Below are 18,661 nucleotides of genomic sequence, written 5' to 3'. Positions count from 1 at the left end.
ATTTGTTAAGTGAGTTTTACCCCATTTTACAACTTTTCTCACCACATTTGTTTAAATGAATCACTGCAGTTCTTAAATTAGTAACACGGTTGTTAACAGAATCTAGTTTCCCCATTGACTTTGCTTGTCAGAAAATCACAACCATGATTCTGGGACATAGCAACGGTCATGAGTCGGTTGCCAAGCATCTGAATTTTGATCATGTGACCATGGGGACGCTACAACCGTTATAAGTGTGAAAAACAGTCATAACTCACTTTTTTCAGTGCTGTTGTAATTTAGTGACCATTAAATGGTCACTTAATGAACTGTTGTAAGTCAAGGACTACCTGTAATGGCTGGAGGCATTAATTATGTTTCGCTAAAAGGGAAGACTGAGGGAGGACATAATAGTTCAGAGCTATTCCAGAAGGAAAGGGAAGAAACAATACATTTAAAATACAATGAAGAATACTGCTGTTTGATATGAGTAAGAAAATCCTTTAATGACCAGTCGGGAGTTACGATGGCCTTGGAAAAGGTGCTTTACAGATCATAAAGCACTTCTGGCCATTGTAAAATGTAAAACGTTGCCACATGAACATATTCCAGGCTCTTGGCAACCAGTTCATATTTATGACTGGTTGCAACATGGTCCTAGGACCACAATTTGCAACAGTTGTTGCCAATTTATGGTTTTAAAAAAACCCATTTGGGAGAATGGATTAGACTTAGGACTGTGTGATTCACTTAACAACCATAAAAAAAGTTGTAAAAGTGGATTCAGTCATATGAGTGCCTCAACTTATGACCACCACAATTTAAAATTGTAATCTGGTCCCAATTGCATGGTAAGTGAAGGACTACCTGTATTTGTTCCTATGTTAGACTTCTTGAACGTTTTTTGGACGGGACAAACAATTGGTTGAAAAGTGTTTACTATGCTCTTCTGGCATTCACTGAAAACAAAAGGGCATTTTTCTGGAATGTTCTTACCTTATGTGCCTTTTCCCAATGTCCAGCTTGGGTGTACATATCAATGGCATCCTTGATGTGATCTCCTTTGACATACAGCTCCTCTGCTATCTAAAGGGACAAACAGCTTGTTATTTTTCCATTGTGTCAATGGATGAGTGTGTGTGGAGGGAGAAAGTTGTTACCTCATACTCTTGCAAGGCTGCATAGTGTTGGGCAATTTTGGGGTAATAGTTGGCTGCTGTTTTCCTATCCTGCATGTCAAGAATATATATAGCTTTCTTCCACTGCCGAGCCCCAATGGCTGCTTCAATGGCCTTGATAGCACACCTGGAAAAGATCACATTCCTTAGAGCAGGGGTGTCAGACTCCATTTCATTGAGGGCCGTATCAGGGTTGTGTTTGACGTTGGGGAGTGGCGTGGCCAACTTGACGTCACTCATGTTAGGGGCAACTGTGGTGAACCGAGTGCTCTGCCAGCGAAAAAGGGGCTCCCAATCTCTGTTTTCGGCTGGGACAGCATCCTGCAACCCTCTGCCAGTGAAAATGGAGCTTGGCAGGGCCGCATTCACTGGCAGAGGGTTGCAGGAGGCCATCCCAGCCAAAAACAGAGATTGGGAGCCCCTTTTTCGCTGGCAGAGGCACCGTGGGCCGGTCCTTCACTGTTTCCAGAGCAGCTCCGTGGACCAGATCTAAGCACCTTGAGTTTGACACCCCTGCCTTAGAATAAAGCTACCACAGGACCCACCCTGATCTAGGGTGCCAGTCCAACATACAACTTTCAGGGTATTAGTAACTACAAGGAAGGTAGCCCCAAAGAGTCTAGTCAGTAATGCCCTCCACAGACCTGGCCTCAATGTAGTGGTTGATAGCTGCATCTAGTTGCTTCTGTTGTACAAGGTGGTCTCCCCAGCTCTCCTCCAGCTTTACCACTTCTGCTGGAAAAACTGAACGAGAAAGTTCTACAGCTTCAGGGAAAGAAAGAACAAAGAGCATGTAAGGTGAACTAAAGGAACCAGATCTGGGACAAGCAAGTCTCTTTAAGAAGTGTGCAGAACCTAAATCTGTCAATCCAAGGATGGGAGGGGGAAACAGTGTAAACCCTTTTCTAAATATCTCTTCCCTTGGTCCTTTTTACTTTTTGAGGTTTTTTTTTTTGCTCAAAACAAGATTTGCTATATACCGTATTTTTCATTCTATAAGACACACTCCCCTCCCCCCAAAAAAGTGGATGGAAATGTCTGTGCATCTTGTAGAGCGAATGTTGCTGACGCCCCGCCCACCTGCTGGCTCCACCCTTCAGTCTTTGCCTCCCAGCAATTTGCCTCCTTGCAGCTAACAGCAAGGTCAGCTTCAGCACAGCATGATTTAGCACAAGCAGCTGACTGGCTGTTGGATTGGCCTCCCGGAATACCGCCAATCAGCTCTTCCAGGCTGTGGGAGATTGCTGCCACCCACCGCTGCTGTCACCGCCCATCATTGCCGCCTATTGCTGCCTCTGCGTGCCCCATTTTCGGCCTCCATGCATCCCGTTTTCAGCCTGTTCCAGGAGGCGGGGATTGCTGCTGCTGCCATCACCACTCAGTGGTGATAGGTGGCAGTGGCAATCCCAGCCACCTGGAACGGACCGAAAATGAGATGCGCAGAGGCCGAAAATAGGGCACACGGAGGCGGCGATAGACAGTGGCCATCCCCACAGCCTGAAACAGCTGATTGGCGGTATTCCAGGAAGCCGATCCAACTGCCAATCATGGTCATGCTAAATCAGGCTGTGCTGAAGCTGACCAGGCTGTTTGCTGTAAGGAGACAAATTGCTGGGAGTCAGAGGCAGATTTTTTTTTTCTTTTTTTCCTCCTCAAAAACTAGGTGCATCTTATGCTCTGAAGCGTCTTATAGTGCAAAAAATACGGTAAGCTTCTCCTCACTTAGTGATTTGCCTTGTTAATGATCATTCAAAGTTACAACGGTGCTAAAACAACCCATTTACAACCTTCACATTGCCTCTCTGCTCTTATTTTTACTCACTTATTGATCTCATACCAAAATATCCTCAAGGAGAAAGAAGCTCAGTTCAGCTGAAGGACGTAGCAAGAAGCAAAGGAAAGCTGAAGTAAAACCATAAGCATGCTCACAATCACATGATTATCACTTTGTGACTGCTTCAATATTTTGAGTTGCTGGTTCCAATTGCGGTTGCTAAACCAGGATTCCCTGTAAATGACTTTGTTCTGCCTTCTAATATTAATTTTTTTCAATAAACACTCAATACAAAATGTAGAAAATATAACATTTGAGAACTTATAGTCAAGCTTCAACCTCAGAAGAGCCTTCTTTTCTCTCTCTCTCTCACCTTTCAGAAATGAGTTGCCCTTGCGATAACACTCCAGTGCTCTTTGTGGGTTCCGAATTTTTTCAAAGAGTTCCCCGGCCTAAAAATGGGGAGAAATGCATCGGTTGAAAGTTTACCAGAGAAAAACTGCCCAACAATACCCAATTTTCAAAGGCAGATCAACCACTTTTTATGCAGGGAAGTATTCTGTAAGCAAAGTGAGGTCTATCAAACTCCCTCCTGCTGCCAGACAACCCAACTGACTCCTTACATAGCTGTATTTTTCTCATGGAATGATGACATCTCACTGCTCCAAGGCAGGGGGTCTCCAACCTCAGCTTTGCTGGCTGAGGAATTCTGGGAGTTGAAGTCCACAAGTCTTAGAGTTCCCAAGGTTGGAGACCCCTGCTCCAAAGCATCCCTGCAAAAGTCTTTAGATTGAAAATCCCTGCAGCAGAACCAGAAACTTTAAAGTGCCTTGAAAATTGAACAACTTTGTGGCCTCATACTAATAGCCCATTTATAATTTTAAAAAAGGATGTTTGGGGGAAAAACCAAATTTAGAGAGTAATTGCAAGATTTAATGAATTTTAATGAATTAAAATATAGAGTAGACTAGACTAAACTTATACTAGACTGACCCATAGAAGAACTTACTTTTCCTTTCTCTTAGTAAAAGTTCTTTTTTTTCCATCTTAAGGCAAAATGTAACACCCCCCCCAAAAAGACACTAATATGTGTAGTCCTTAGAAACACTTTGAAATTAATGAGCTGAAGGCAAAAGCAACTGATAGCCGAGGCCAGGGTTCCCCAATCCCCGGGCTGCAGCCCACTACCAGGTTGCCGCCTATTTGGAACCAGGCCATGTGAGTGGCGGGCTGACCTGTGCACGCGCAGCTCAACTTGCATGAGTGGTAGGGTGGCGTGCACTCATGCACACACACACTTTTGCAAGTTGAGCTGTGTGCAAGCTGAACTGTACGCAACCTGAGCTGCGCCTATTTGCGCACAGGCCAGTCTGCCACTCGCACAGCCCAATTCCACTCCTCCCCCACAGCCAGGCCACCAAGGTTTGGAACCACTGGCCTAGGCCATCCTCCAATTCCATCATCACCCTCATAGTCACATAGGTCCTTTTTCTTTCATTCTCTAAAGGCAATGAACTTGTTTATTGTGAGCTCTATCCCCTTCCCAACTCTGCCAATCTAGCCACCCCGACCACTCTTTCATAGTCTCATCTTACTGCTCACTGCTGTGTAAGTCATCATCTATGGCCTAGATAACATTGGGAAGATCTGCCAAGATGCTGTCAACTACAACCCTGAAGAAAATGAAAGGAAGAGAACAAGCATACCCACCATTGCTACTGGGTGATGCACGTCTCCTTCAAAAGAGGAATGTAACATAATTAAAGAGACTGTATATCTACTGAACATTCTGAAGTGTAATAGATGCCTCACCTGCTCAAAAAGCTCTCCTCGAACGAGGGCTGTAGCAATACGATTGATGAGGTCAGTATTAGCCAACAGCTCCTCTCGGTCCATGGTCAGCTGTGCTGCTTTAGCCGGTAGCCCAGCCTTCAGGTAGAGGCCAATGGCTGCTTGCAAGTCCCCTTGGATCTCCTGCACTTCAGCAGCCCGCTCCTCCTGCTGTGTCTGCAGCAGCCACTCGTAATAACTTTGACGCAATTTTTCTAATGCAGGATGGTTCTAAGAGAGAGAGAGAGAGGACAACAGAGGAGAAGATACCACACCATCCCAGAAACTTGTGATCTTAAGTCTTCAGCGCCTTGCTTACTTTTGCCTCTGCCACTGAGATGCATTCATCCCACATGTGAAGCTCTTGATACATCTCCATGGCCTCCTCCACAGCATTCTAAAAGTGGGGAAATAACAATTACGGATTAGGGTACATAGAGGCATAGGGGATGGAAGTGTTCAAAATAAGCAATCCCTGCTCCCAGACTTACCTGCTCCAGAAAGATCATCTCTGCCAGCTTGTAGTTTTTTTCTAACATAGCCAGGCGGACTCGGACTTGATAATAGTCTGTGCCATCCCCTCCCTGAAGCGAGCAATTAAACAGAGGAGGAAATGTCATTCTCAAACTGTGGGGAAAATAGATTGCTCCCTGCAACTCCATCCATGTAAGTTAAGCACCCGCCAAATGTAAGAAGGACCCAGACAAGACAAATGTTCTATTGGATCAGTAGGTTCTTCTTTCCCTTTGAGGCAAGAGTTCCTAGACATTTTTGCCATCACACCTCCCTTTAATGTAATCCTAATGTAGATACCTCACCTAAAATCTCAAAGACCAAAATGAACACAGATAAGCAATGTAAACCATACAATTAATCTTTGGGGAAGGTGGATTTATTGTAGCAATGTAACATTATTCAGCCCTCCCCAGAACTCTGCCTGTACCTCCCCAATTTGGGAAACCCTGATTGAAGGGAAAGGAAATATCAGGAACATGGATAGGGAAACCTAGGCGATAAGAGAATAAAGAACAAAAGCAAGCTCTGCATTTCACTTACGTATTCCTTGGCCACTTGGTCAGCAATCTCATTTGTTTCATGGAGAAACCGAGCCTTGGATACTTGTCCAAGAGCAGCAAAACATCTAGAAGAAAATATTATTAGGGTTTAGTTTAGTTTATTTTAAAATTTCTATTTATTTCAATATTTATAAGGACAGCCAACTCAAGACAGGGTGATTCTGGGTGGTGCACAACAAAAACACATAATAATACAAACAGAAAACAACCAATATATAAATTCAAAGTATTGCAGGTCTTTTGTGGTCTAAAGTGGATAGGAAGCAGAATAAAGTGTCTTCCAGCTCATAACTGATCTAAAGGAAATTTGTAAAAATATAACTAGTAAAGAGGTGAGTAAGCAAGACTTAACAAGCAGAAATGACTATCCCAATCAAGGTATTTCACAAAAGATGGCAGACTGAATCAAAAAGAATTCCTTGGTTTAAGTGGATTGCTCCCTGAGTGACCCTGTGGGAGAACTAGGTTAATCTATGACAGGGGTGTCAAACTCAAGCAACTCAACTCGAGTGCTTAGATCTAGCCTGTGGGGCCGCTCTGGAAACAGCAAAGGACCAGTTCATGGTGCCTCTGCCAGTGAAATCGGGCTCCCATGTGGCCCTCCCGAGCTCCATTATCGCTGGCAGAGGGTTGCAGGAGGCCAAAAATGGAGACTGGGAGCCTATTTTTGCTGGCAGAGCACTTGGGCTGCCACAGACGCTCCTGACACTACTGATGTCAAGCTGGCCACACCCATCCTGGCCCCGCCTCCCCGGGCCTCCCCTGACATCAAACACAGCCCTGATGCGGCCCTCAATGAAATCGAGTTTGACATCCCTGATCTATGGTATCAAAAAACCAGGAGTCTGTCAGCATCTTTTCCAACTAAGAAATTTTATAACCTGCATCCATATAACCAATTTGTCTTTCACCATCACCTCCTCTGCTTCACCCCAATTTCAACCTTACATCAGTCTAGCCACTATTCATGTCAGCAGCTGAAAAAGTTTGTGCCTTTTTAGAAAATGTATCTGTCCAAAACCAGACTCCTGATTCTCTGGCTAATAGTGCCAGATTAAATCTACCAGATGCTTTTGGGGAGCTTGCCGGACCAAATCACGCACCTTTCAGCAATATGCAGCTGTTTGGCCTCCAATGCTAGTCGACTTAGTGTCTTCCACATGGCCTCTGTCTCAGCAGACATCTCCAACGTTTCTAAGAAAGCTACAGCTCTAAAAGCAGAAAGCAAAGGGGCTGAGTAGCAGTCACTGATGGCAATAGGACACTGAACGATTAAGAATGAGGAATCAGATTTTCTTCAAACTCTCTGTAGACTCCGCCAAGGCTTCTCATGCAAGGGCAGATTCCTCCCTCTTGAAGGGTGGACCGACATTGCTTGCTCATGCTTGGTGGCTGGTTCCAGATTCTTACCTGGCTGGAAATTTAAACCTCTCTGGAATCCTTTTCAGCCTCTCACCTGTGGTAGTCACCATCATCAATTGCTGTGCCAAACTCAATGAGCCCCTCATCCAGAGTGTAGGACACGGTATTTACACCCTCAGTCACAATCACCTCTGTCTTCCCATTGCTCCTCTCCAAATCCACAATATCACCCTGCAGGACACAATTTTTTAAACTTAGTTCTTTTCCCACGATATATAATCAGCCAGGCTAACTCTTGTCTTCCCTTCAGTAGCTGAGAGATTGTGACTATCTGCAGCCTCGCAAACTCCAGCTAATCTTTACCAACTAAGCACTTAAACCAGATGCTGGTCTGATACCAGTAGGTGGAGAGCAAATATTACTGTTCTGTCCCCACTTGCCTCTGTCCGAGCGATGGCTTAATTAGCCGGCACTATCAGCTCTGGCAGCAAACTAGCGAGTGTCTGCCAAGTGACTCTGTTATCTCCCTTGATGCCGATGAGTCACCCAGGAACAAACAGTACTTCAGCTCTAGTTAAGCAGTTGATTTGCCTGCTACGAAGAGGCATAGCAGCCCTCGCTGATTTTATATCCTGTGGGGTGTGGCTTCATGATTCAGCACTTCCTAGGCCTGCCCCACCCCTGCTTCTGTTGTTCCCGCCTCTCCTGCCTACGAAACCTAGGGTCCAGCCAGGCCTGATTGCCATCAGCTGGGTCTGGAGGCGTGGCCGGGGGGGGGAAGAGTCAGGGGATGGAGGCCTCGTTATCTCCTCCACCTGGCCTGCCTCTGGCTCCTGGAGCTGAGCCAGGGAAGCCGGTGCTCCTGAGGTAAGTCCTGATGGCCCTTCCCCCTCACTTTCCAAGTCATTTTCTGGCAGGGGGCCCGGCTCGGGGGGTGCAGACACAATAATTACCTTCATGGGGAACATGGTCACTCGTTCTGGTGTATCAATGTTATACCATACGCAGAGACTATTTCGATTCTGGGCTACCACCACGTCACTCCCTGGAACCCATTGTACATAAGAACAGTAGCTAAGGATGGTGGTCTTTACAGCATTGTCAATGTCATAGAGATGCAGCTGAGAATTAGAACAGGTGAGGTGGGTGGGAGAAAAGAAATACAGCATTAACAAAGGCATGTTTTTCATGTTATCATTCTTTTTCCTTCCATTCAGGGTCCCTACACAACATAATTCCCTCCCCTTCTATCTCCTCCTGTTACCTTCATCTTTTTATCACGGAAAAGCAATTTATGACCAGTTTCATTCAGCTCCAGCCAGTCAATCTTACTGTCATGGCTGATAGTGCCAATATTATAGCCGGCCACAAGGTCCACTAAAGTCAGGAAAAAAAAGGTATAAGGTTCAGAATTAAAGTTGAGATTTATTTATTTATTTATTTATTTTATTTGATTTTTATACCGCCCTTCTCCCGAAGGACTCAGGGCGGTGTACAGGCTACAATAAAATACAAACACCACAATATACAATTTAAAATACGAGTTAAAAAACTTATTATAATTAGCCTAGAACCTTAAAATTTATAAAACCAAAACCCCATTTAAAATTAGTAGAAAATTTAAAATCGATAAAATTTATGTAGTTTAAAATTTAAAATTTAAAATGTAAAATTAAATTTAAAATGTAAGATTAACCTCAAGCAGTCAAAGCTTGGGTAGAAAAGAAGAAGGAACTTCACTCACCTGCTGCAATGGTCTTAATGTCAACTAAATAAGCCAGTCGCTTGTTCTCCTCAGTTCCTTGCTGCCTCCTCTCATTGAGTCGGACACTAAACAAAAGTACAAAAATGAGAAATAGGTATATGCATGTTGGGAGGGCAGGTGCTTTTACTCTTCAAGTTCCAACAGCAGAAAAAGGTCTCATTATTCACCTGATGAGATGGGGGTTCATAAACTCAGTGCGCACAGAACCCAAAATCTCATTACTCCCATATTCCACGACAGTCAACTCTCCTGCATTGAAGATCATGCAGACCTAGAGTAAGATGGGAAGCATGACAATCTGAATGTAAAGGAAGAGGGGTATAGGGCCTTTAAACGTCATGGCTTCTCATACTTCTTCCCCCCTCCAATATTATAGAAATGCCAACCAGAAGAGTAGAACACACTCTTGCAGAAAGAAAGCTAAGAGAGAGGAATACTGGAAAGATTTGAATGGGCAGCATGCACACACTTACATTTTCATTGTCAAAGAAAAACTTCTCATTCCCACCAGATCCCTGCCAGGCCACCTGAGAAGAATAGACAGCGTGCATGGAATCAGATAATCTTATCATGTTCACCCCATTCACACTTGTCTGATGTGATTTGGTAAGATTGCTCTTTTATATAACATGCTTCCACTAGCACAGGGGTGTCAAACTCAAGGCCACGCGCTTTAATCTGGCCCAAGCGGCCGGCCTGGAAATAGCAAAGAACAACCCGCGGTGTCTTTGGCAGCCAAAACAGGGCACAGGGGGCCACGTGCAGCCCCCTGCGCCATGTTTTTGGCCTGGGCGGCCTCTTGCAACACTTTGCTGGCCAAAACGGGGTGTAGGAGGCCGTGCACAGCCCCCTCCACATCCCATTTTCAGCCTCGATGGCCTCCTGCCATCCTGTTTACATACACACACACACACACCCGTGGAGGAGAACTACAACGCTGATCTGGCCCTCGAAGAAATCCAGTTTGACATCCCTGCATTCAGGGTGGATTTGATTTAAATCAAGTCGATTTAAATCATGATTTATATCACTAGTAAAAAGGCTTGATTTAAATCAGCTTGATTTAAATCAACTTGATTTAAATCATAATTTTTAAAGAGCAGCTGTCATCTCTGTCCCACAGCAGCTCCTCCTCTGACCAGCTGTTGACTCACTGACAATCCCAATATTGCAGAATATATAGCCTCATGCTACATAATTAAGCTCCATTTCATGCTGAATAAACTAAATTATTAATGTATCTTAAAAATAGAAAACTACCTTCAGATAAATTTTTACTTCAAAAGCATTTTATTAAATTTAATAAAAATAAAAATAAAATCCAATTTAAATAAAAAAAATCTGATTTAAATTTTAAAAAATCCGATTTTTTTATTTTTTAAAAAACATAGATTTTTTTCCACCCTGCCTGCATGTCTCAGTGATTAAGTTCTGCCAGCCAAGCCCAGTCTGTAGACTCTCACAGCATAAATAACCAGGCTAAGTCTGTTCAAACAGTGTTAGGACTGGCTTTATATTCCAATTGCCAGTAATTTAAGGTGCCATGAGTGAAAAGAGACAGAAGTATTCAAAAAGGTTAAGCTGACTTTTATAAACTATTGCCTCCCTCTGGGAAATCACAGGAAAATGGTGAAGTCCCCAGCAGTGAGGATTGACATTTGGAAAAAGAGAGAACAGGGAGGGGGGAAAAGAGATTCACATCCGTTTCTTTAAAGGTTATCCAGCAAAAATGGATGAACAACCATCCTCCTGACCAAAAAAGCTGCAGAAAAGCCAAACCAAGCCAAAGTGATAAACAGCAGAGAACTCGGGGGGATTGAAAGCCCAAGGACAGCCAAACGCATTCAGGGACGGTTTGATCTCTTGCCATTAATCACGGTTGGAGAGACAGAGACAAGCCTGGCTGGAGGAATCCAAAAAGACATCTAAATCAGGAATGTCTGCAGAGTGTGGTCAAAAAAGTCAAAATGGCAGCCACAACGGTATGATCAAGGCCTTGCCTGTTCGTTTTTTATGCGTGATGTCTAAAACTATGGCTTGAACAAATCACCATATCTAACTGAATGCAACGGGCAGGAACTAATTCAGAAATAGACCTTATGCAGACCAGCCTCCCAACCTCTATCAGCCCACCATCTTACATGTGAAACATGTTACCTCGCTGAGTTTGGTGGAACTCAGGTCACCCAGAAGCAGTGTATCTGAGGTGTGGGCAACAAGGTAGCGTTCCTTTCCCAGGATTTTCACTTCATCGATTTCATAGCCATAGTGGGATTTCAAAACTACTCGCATGCCAGTGGACAAATTCTTCACGATGACCTGGCATATAGATAAAAAGATATCATAGCAAAGCAGGATTCTCTTTGCCCCAACCTATATACCTACATGCATACTGGTGTTCTGTAGAATTATGTGTAGACCAAAAAGATGAGGAAGCTCATTAGAGACTAACTGGTCCTAAGAAAGTCAAGTTGGTTTCCCGGAGGGTAAGAAGCCTAGCATTATTAGCTAAATTGTTGCAATCATTAAATTCTGTCATTTTGTATTCACCCACTATTACATTTAACTTTAGGAAGACAATCCAGATCAATGGCACAGCCTCACACTATGCTAATATTTCTGCCTCTGCCTTCCAATAATACATTTTCAAGTTTTATCTCCACAAATCACTAGTTTGCCTGAAATACTTTAAAGACAACATATTTTCCTAATCAAAGGTAGGAAATCAGAATATATGAAGTGATATGGCAGCGTCATAAAGGAGGTGAAATCAAAGTCTTTCAGACTTTAGAGGGAGAATCTGGAAGTACTGGGTAAGGGTGGAAATGGATGTGTCCTGTTATGTGTTTTTAGTAGCACTATGTATATTATTATGTTGACTCAGCCTTCCATCCTTCCGAGGTCGGTAAAATGAGGAATCAGATTGTTGGGGGCAATATGCTGACATTGTAAACTAGCCAGAGAATGCTCTAAAGCACTATGGGGCGCTATACAAGTCTAAATGCTATTGCGATTGCTACAACATAAATGTCTGCTATGCATATTGGCATAAAAGAGCTGTGGTGGCGCAGTGACTATAATGCAGTATTGCAGAGTAATTCTGTCAACTGCCAGCAGTTCGATTCTCACCAGCTCAATGTTGACTCAGCCTTCCATCCTTCTGAGGTCAGTAAAATGAGGACCCAGATTGTTGGAGGCAAAATACTGACTCTATAAACTACTTTAGAGAGTGCTGTAAAGCATTGTGATGCGGTATATAAACCTAAGTTCTATTGCTATAAAACAGGTACACATGCAACAGTCACATATATGTTGTTATAACACTGTATGCATTAATTCTCTAAGGCAATAACATCTATTTTGTGACTAACAAACTATCACTGTCCATACCCCTTGGAAAACAATTCTTTGTGATTCATTTAGTTCCCATTCTGCTGGTATTTGATGCCAGCTGCTCAAGAGCAAAGGTTGTTGTATTCCAAACTTCACACTCATACCTGGCTTGGCCCCACATATGTCATTTCAAATTTGTTCTTGTAAATGCTCCTGCGAAGGCAGCAGTCAAACTGTTCCACTCCACCACACAGGGTACCCTGCGCAAACAAAAGTTTCCTTCAGGTATCCTTTGTGTACCAGCCTTCCAACCCAGAATATGAGGTTGGAACACAAGACCATTCAGGAATTGTATCCACGGACATGATATGGAGATGGGAAACACACCGCACAGAGTCGTGAACCATCTCGTTTCCAGGCCAAGGCTGTGATGGTATACAGATGAGAAATCTCCTTGGGCTTGGCTTCCTCCCATGCACTGCGACGAGGACTCCAGTTCAACACTCTCAGCCTGGGAGATCAAAGATGGAGTGAGTAGCCAGGAGAGATTGGCCCTACTTCAATTTGTTCCCTTGTTCCATCCTCGAGCATCACACCTGTCAAAACTGCCAATTACTACTGACTGGCCCCCTGGACTGGCGGCTGCAACAGTGAACTCCTTCTCTGAAGCATCTCGACTGTAGTCAAAGGTTTGGATCACGTGCCCTTCTTTCCCGTAGGCCACAATCTTTTTGTCACAGCCGCAAGCCACAATACTGTTGGATGCCCATGCCAAGGCATAAGGGGGACAGGGGTGCATCACCAATTTGCCCTGTTGAAAATCCAGAAGCAAAAATGAGAGAGGTGAAAGAGGCAGGGGGCAACAGACAGCAAACACTGCACAGTGCTCTCAATAAAGGTTGTGCAAATACTTACAACAAGCCAACATAAAAATATATGCTGCTGAGAAGACCCAGGACATTTCCTTCTATCCATTAACTGGGTACACAATGGCATTTTAGATATCCTTTTCTGGACATTTATACTGAAAAACTATTTTAATCAGACTAATTCCTCTTAAGACCAATTCCACATTTGGTATAACCAGGTTGGCCTAATAAAGGCAGTCTTGTTCTCTCTGTTAACTTCCAGGTATAAGCTTATTAATCTGCACAGGAAATGCAATACTTTTTTTGCTATGGGGAGCTTCAGCAGCCTAATTTAGCTTAGGCTCCAATCGCAGATTTGTTCTAAAACAAACACAGCCAATATAACAAACTAGATAGATGTAATAATGAATTTAATATATGATAACCTTTCCATTTTTTAAGGAGAACTTCCTGCTCATAACATAAAATATCAGGGGAAAATCTTTCCTTCATCTCCTGTCTCATACAAATATCCTTCTCTGCATATAGTAGTACACACAAATTGCTTTCCTGTTCTACCCAGTACAGCAGGGAAAAGGCCAAAGTAGAGGAGATGGAGTGGGGAATGCCATGATCTTTTTAATTACTTTCTTCTTCACATGCCAGAGGAAGCAGAGTAGGGAGAGTGCATCATCTTGAAAGACAGGCAAAAAATCAGGAAAAGAGATGACATTGGTAGAAAGAATGAAGACTGCGAACTGTACAACTCCACCGCCTTTGAAGCAGGGGTGAAATCCAGCAGGTTCTGATAACTGGTAGTGAAAATTTTGAGCAGTTCGGAGAACCGGTAGCAGAAATTTTGAGTAATTCACAGAACCAGCAAATACCACCTCTGGCTGGCCCCAGAGTGGGGTGGGAATGGAGATTTTGCAATATCCTTCCCCCAAGAGTGGGGAGGGAATGGGGATTTTGAAGTATCCTTCCCTGGAGTGGGGTGGGAATGGAGATTTTGCAATATCCTTCCCCCAGGAGTGGGGAGGGAATGGGGATTTTGGAGTATCCTTCCCCTGGAGTGGGGTGGGAATGGAGATTTTGCAGTATCCTTCTCCTGCCATGCCCACCAAGCCATGCCCAAAGAACCGGTAGTAAAAAAAATTGACGTTCACCACTGCTTTGAAGTATATGTAAGTGTAGAACAGTATATAAAATTGTTCACAAAATAGAAAAGAAAATGTACAATCTGTGTATGCACATCTCTCTCTCTATAAGAAGACTATCCCAGCAATCTTCGTGTCTCCAACTAAGAGGTGCTCCATTCACCTCATTCCGAATTACCTCTTCAGTTTAGTGGAAATTCTTGTTGGGAAAGTATCCATCTTTTCCAGAAATTTGAAATCAGGCTAAAAAAAGCTGCTATTCCCTGAATAACACCATTTCTTGAAGGAATAACTGCTTTCCATGTTACACTCAACTCTTTACAGGCTTAGTTTGGTTAGAGGAGGAGGACAATTTTTTTTCGTACCTGCGATTCCCCAGAGCCTTCATCATCAAAAAAGTAACGCACAATGGTTCCATCTGCATGTCCAGAGAGGATACCCTTCCCGGAAACACTGCAGAGGGGATATATAAGGAGTGATCCATATGGCATTGCAGGGAATCATTTCTTTAAGCCACTCAGTTATTGTGGAGAAAAAATTCTCCACAATCATTTGTAATTCTGTTTACAATGAGGTAGGCTAGAGCAGTGCAGCCATCAGACTGAGGCTAAGTATCATGTAGCTAATCTACTCCTCAACTGTAGCCTAAAGACAGGTACTCACAATAAACAAGTACTCTATGCCAGCAGCCCCCAACTTTTTGGGTACCAAGGACCAGTTCCGTGGAGAGAGGTTTTTCTGCAGACCAGAGGTGCGAGGTTTCACGTGCTGCCTGCATCTGCTGATGGGGCTTCGCTTGGTTGCACGGCCCAGTTTCTGGCATGCCATAGACTGGTGCCAGTCCACAGACTGGGGATTGGGGCCCCGTACTCTACGCTCCTGGCCAGCTGGCCAGGAGAGGAATCAGAGCTAGCAACTTCTAGGCAGTCAACTAAGGCACTCCTCCCATTCCCTCACTTACTTGGAGGCCAGTGACACCACATAGGAATCTGTTCCATAAATGGTAGAGGATTTGTTGGTCTTGGTGTTAGCTAAACGAATCTTCAGGAAAGAAAAATCAGGTCATCCCAACAATCAGGGAGCAAGAAGAGAATCAGAATAGACACCCCTCAATATCTGTACTGCTTGGGAAGAATTTGGGGACAGCCAATGACATCTAAAATGAATCAATCTGCAGCAGCATCTAGATGCGGGTGTATATTTTCCCAATTTCCGAACTATACTTCTCAAAAAGAGCTCCATGACTCAGCTTCTCTCACCTTGCCTTCAACAAGCCCAAACACAATGGTATTCTCCTCTGGCCATAGCAAACATGTCACAGCACTCTAATAAAAAACAAAGCAAACAGGATAATCAGGAGCAGAAAAAAACAGCTATTCTGCATGCAGACAAAGAAATCTGTCAACTGAATGGCCAGTTTCTGAAATTGGAGTTGCAATGCTGACTCCTCCTGTAGCTGAACTTCCTCTTAGCAACTGTGAAAAATGATAGTACTGTTAGGCAGAGCTATTCTAATCATCTTCCCTTCCTGTTTATTCCATTCACAAATCTTGGTGGGGGAAGCTAATCCAATATCCAGCTCTTTCCCTCCCTCCCTCCCAAATTTCAATTCAGGGACCTATCTCTTATTAATCAAAAATAAAAGTAGACTTGACAGTATGCAAGGATGTATAAGGTCTCTTATTACAAGGACACTTACCGTCTGAATAAACTTGTTGCAGATCACTTTTTTGTCACCCCTGGATAGGAATAAGCAGAGACAATATTACTATCAAGGAGCAACAAATATTACAAAGCTCCCCTAGGAGAGCCAGCTGGATGAAGTAATATAGGAATAGCACCAGTAAAGCAGGGACAGGCACTCAGAGTGTGTCCATAGTCTCCTGAAATTAATGTGATGTTCTTTGCAATTTAAAATTCCAAGAAGCAGGAAATGAATCATCTTTATCCATGTCCACACTAACACCAGATTTGCAACTGAAGGGCTATCAATTCAACACAACCTATTGCTATTTTTAAAGAATGAATTTCCGTTTTCATCCTATCCTATCAAAAAGCACTTACCATTCTTCCCCAATTTTGTATACAAAGATTATGTTGTCTGACTGCCCAACAGCAATCTTAGTAGAATCTGGGGAAAATGCCATTCCTTTTACCACATAGCTCTTCCTGCCATACTGGAAAGAGAAGATAGATAAAGGCTGTAACATAATGTGCCTGGTGTTTATTCAACATCATAATCCAAAAAAATGTATATCAGGAGACATCATCATGTCTGAAAAAGTCACTCACATCAATGCAGTGCACCAGGAAAACTATTAGAAGTACAGGTGATTTCATTCAAGAAGCAGTAAGTGTTTTGCAAACAAAACAGGTAAAAAGGAACCCAGATTTGCAAAACAGAAATACAAACGAACAGTAAGAGATGAAATAAATTTCTGGGGCATTTTAAAAATAATATCAATAATATAGATAGGAGACAAGACCAACAAAAAAACACTTATGAGATTATATAATTTACTACAGGCTGAGAATATATCTAGAACATGTTAATCATGTATCAGTATATTGATGCTAATGTGTCACTAATAACGTGTACCTTTATGCCATATATTATGGACATACATGAAAGCTGGAATATGTGAAATCCATCAAATGTGAAAAGGTTTATTCAGGACAAAAGTTGTGGAAGGAAAAAAGGCTATTTTCTAGAACCAAATGAGACAATACTCTGTAGAAAATTACCAGGTCTGTGATAAATGCCAAAATGAAACTGGCCTGATTCAATGGACTGGTCAAATCATTAAAAAGTATATAAATGTGTGTGGAAACTGTAGTGTTTTGGAGTCATTATCCAGAAAGGGGTATCATACATGGGCATCTTCAATTTTTCTGGGACTGAGATATTGACATACATATATAGTGAAAACTTATATAGTGTGGTTTCTGTTTCATTGCAACATTGTGAAACTGATTTTTAATTATTTCCTGAAATGATTTATTCTAGTTTTACTGTACTTTTAAAGCCTTGGAAGATAATTGAGCTTCTGTACAAGAACTCACAATAAATAAATGATGCTGATATATCCAATTATGCTATTTGCTGCCAGTTACAAAATTTGTCTCTTCCCTTCTTATCTGCATTCATCATTTCTAAATATAACAATAATCTGATGGCAGTGTCAGATGAATATCTTGTAAAATATTACTCAGGCAATTCCAAAGTAAATGCATTTTTGAAAACTTCTGAAAATAGGTTCAGGATAAATCTTCATAGAATAGTGTACATTTCCCCTCTCTTAACGCATAGGTCTACAACGATAAAGTACTAAATAATTAACACTGATTCATCCAGAAGGGCAGAATGTAATGAGAGGGAATGAATGTGTTGAGTCTAACATACCAATCGAGCAACCCACTTTCTCAAATCTTAACTTTGGACAAACTCTGAAATATGATTCCATACAGCTCGACCACTCAAAATAACAATTTACCTTAGCATCTGCAGGCTTGGTGGAAAACTTGTCCCTACGCTCACCCTGTTCATCATATAAGAGAACCACGCGATCCACTGTACAAACTGCAAATTTGGCATTATTTGGGGCCCAGGCCATGCAGGTAACTTTGGCTGCCCCATCCTGGAAGAAAGAAACGCAAGAAAAGTTATAGGTAGAATATACAGGCAGACTTCCACCAAGTCAGATGAGAACTTCTTCAGGTCTAATGACCCGTTGCCAGCCCATTTTCTTCCCCAGGGAAGCGAAGATATACTACGGTTCAGGCCATGGGCAAGGGACTGCAGGTGTGGTATTTCTCCCCATGTCTCGAATTTCTCCTTCCCCATATTGGTTTTTTTCTTCGGCTCAAGTAACCTGCGGAGTAAGTAGAGTCCGAACGTGTCGCAGCTGCATCGCCACCGCCGGAGGTTGCCGCGTCTCCTCCTGTTACCCGAGTAACGTCCCCTCGTGATGACGTCACGGGCTCCGCGTGAAACGTAAAGGGGAGCCACGCGGACCATAGAGATACGCTAAATGAGAGATGTTCAAACTTGGCCCATTGAAGAGTAGAATTCAACTCTCAAGAATTCCCCAGCCAGCAACTTGCTCATATTTATAGCTCATGCTGGCTGGGAAATTCTGGGGGTTGAAGCCCATCACTCTTCAAGGGGCCAAGTTTGGACACCTCTGCACTAAATAGACCCTTATTTGTGGGACCAGTCTTCAAATCTCCACTGAGGAAGAGGCGGGGTGGGGGGGACCTGATCATAGAAACCATTGGAAAGTTAATTTTTCAGAACTCCATCTCGTCTTTTAGGACTTCACGGAAAACGTATAATGGCTACATACTGAGCTAGATATA

At 43.0% G+C, this 18,661-nt stretch overlaps 1 protein-coding gene across 3 annotated transcripts in view; it reads right to left on the bottom strand.

Annotated features, from left to right (window-relative positions):
• IFT172 (intraflagellar transport 172) overlaps positions 1-18,277 on the bottom strand; it is a 33,224-nt gene extending 14,947 nt beyond the window's left edge. For all 3 annotated transcript variants that reach the window (XR_009152871.1, XM_058164626.1, XM_058164628.1), the window contains exons 1-26: positions 18,175-18,277; positions 17,797-17,940; positions 16,367-16,479; positions 16,002-16,041; positions 15,562-15,627; positions 15,264-15,343; positions 14,668-14,755; positions 12,894-13,108; positions 12,685-12,808; positions 12,462-12,557; positions 11,122-11,283; positions 9,438-9,491; positions 9,132-9,235; positions 8,944-9,029; positions 8,464-8,576; positions 8,153-8,320; positions 7,294-7,430; positions 6,941-7,048; positions 5,818-5,902; positions 5,253-5,345; positions 5,081-5,158; positions 4,744-4,992; positions 3,305-3,383; positions 1,802-1,922; positions 1,140-1,284; positions 976-1,065 (exon numbers count right to left, since the gene is read on the bottom strand). Coding sequence is in view for 2 of the 3 variants with exons in the window: in XM_058164626.1 (XP_058020609.1) it covers positions 976-1,065; positions 1,140-1,284; positions 1,802-1,922; positions 3,305-3,383; positions 4,744-4,992; positions 5,081-5,158; positions 5,253-5,345; positions 5,818-5,902; positions 6,941-7,048; positions 7,294-7,430; positions 8,153-8,320; positions 8,464-8,576; positions 8,944-9,029; positions 9,132-9,235; positions 9,438-9,491; positions 11,122-11,283; positions 12,462-12,557; positions 12,685-12,808; positions 12,894-13,108; positions 14,668-14,755; positions 15,264-15,343; positions 15,562-15,627; positions 16,002-16,041; positions 16,367-16,479; positions 17,797-17,940; positions 18,175-18,213 (2,877 nt within the window). In the remaining variant the exon portion in view is untranslated. The remainder of the gene's footprint in view (positions 1-975; positions 1,066-1,139; positions 1,285-1,801; positions 1,923-3,304; positions 3,384-4,743; positions 4,993-5,080; positions 5,159-5,252; positions 5,346-5,817; positions 5,903-6,940; positions 7,049-7,293; positions 7,431-8,152; positions 8,321-8,463; positions 8,577-8,943; positions 9,030-9,131; positions 9,236-9,437; positions 9,492-11,121; positions 11,284-12,461; positions 12,558-12,684; positions 12,809-12,893; positions 13,109-14,667; positions 14,756-15,263; positions 15,344-15,561; positions 15,628-16,001; positions 16,042-16,366; positions 16,480-17,796; positions 17,941-18,174) is intronic.
• Positions 18,278-18,661: the final 384 nt, after the last annotated feature.

The sequence above is a fragment of the Ahaetulla prasina genome, chromosome 1 (genome assembly GCF_028640845.1).
Source record: "Ahaetulla prasina isolate Xishuangbanna chromosome 1, ASM2864084v1, whole genome shotgun sequence".
NCBI classification, from domain to species: Eukaryota; Metazoa; Chordata; class Lepidosauria; order Squamata; family Colubridae; genus Ahaetulla; species Ahaetulla prasina.
The sequence above is the reverse complement of the archived record's forward strand: the minus strand, read 5'-3'. Positions and strand labels throughout refer to the sequence as shown.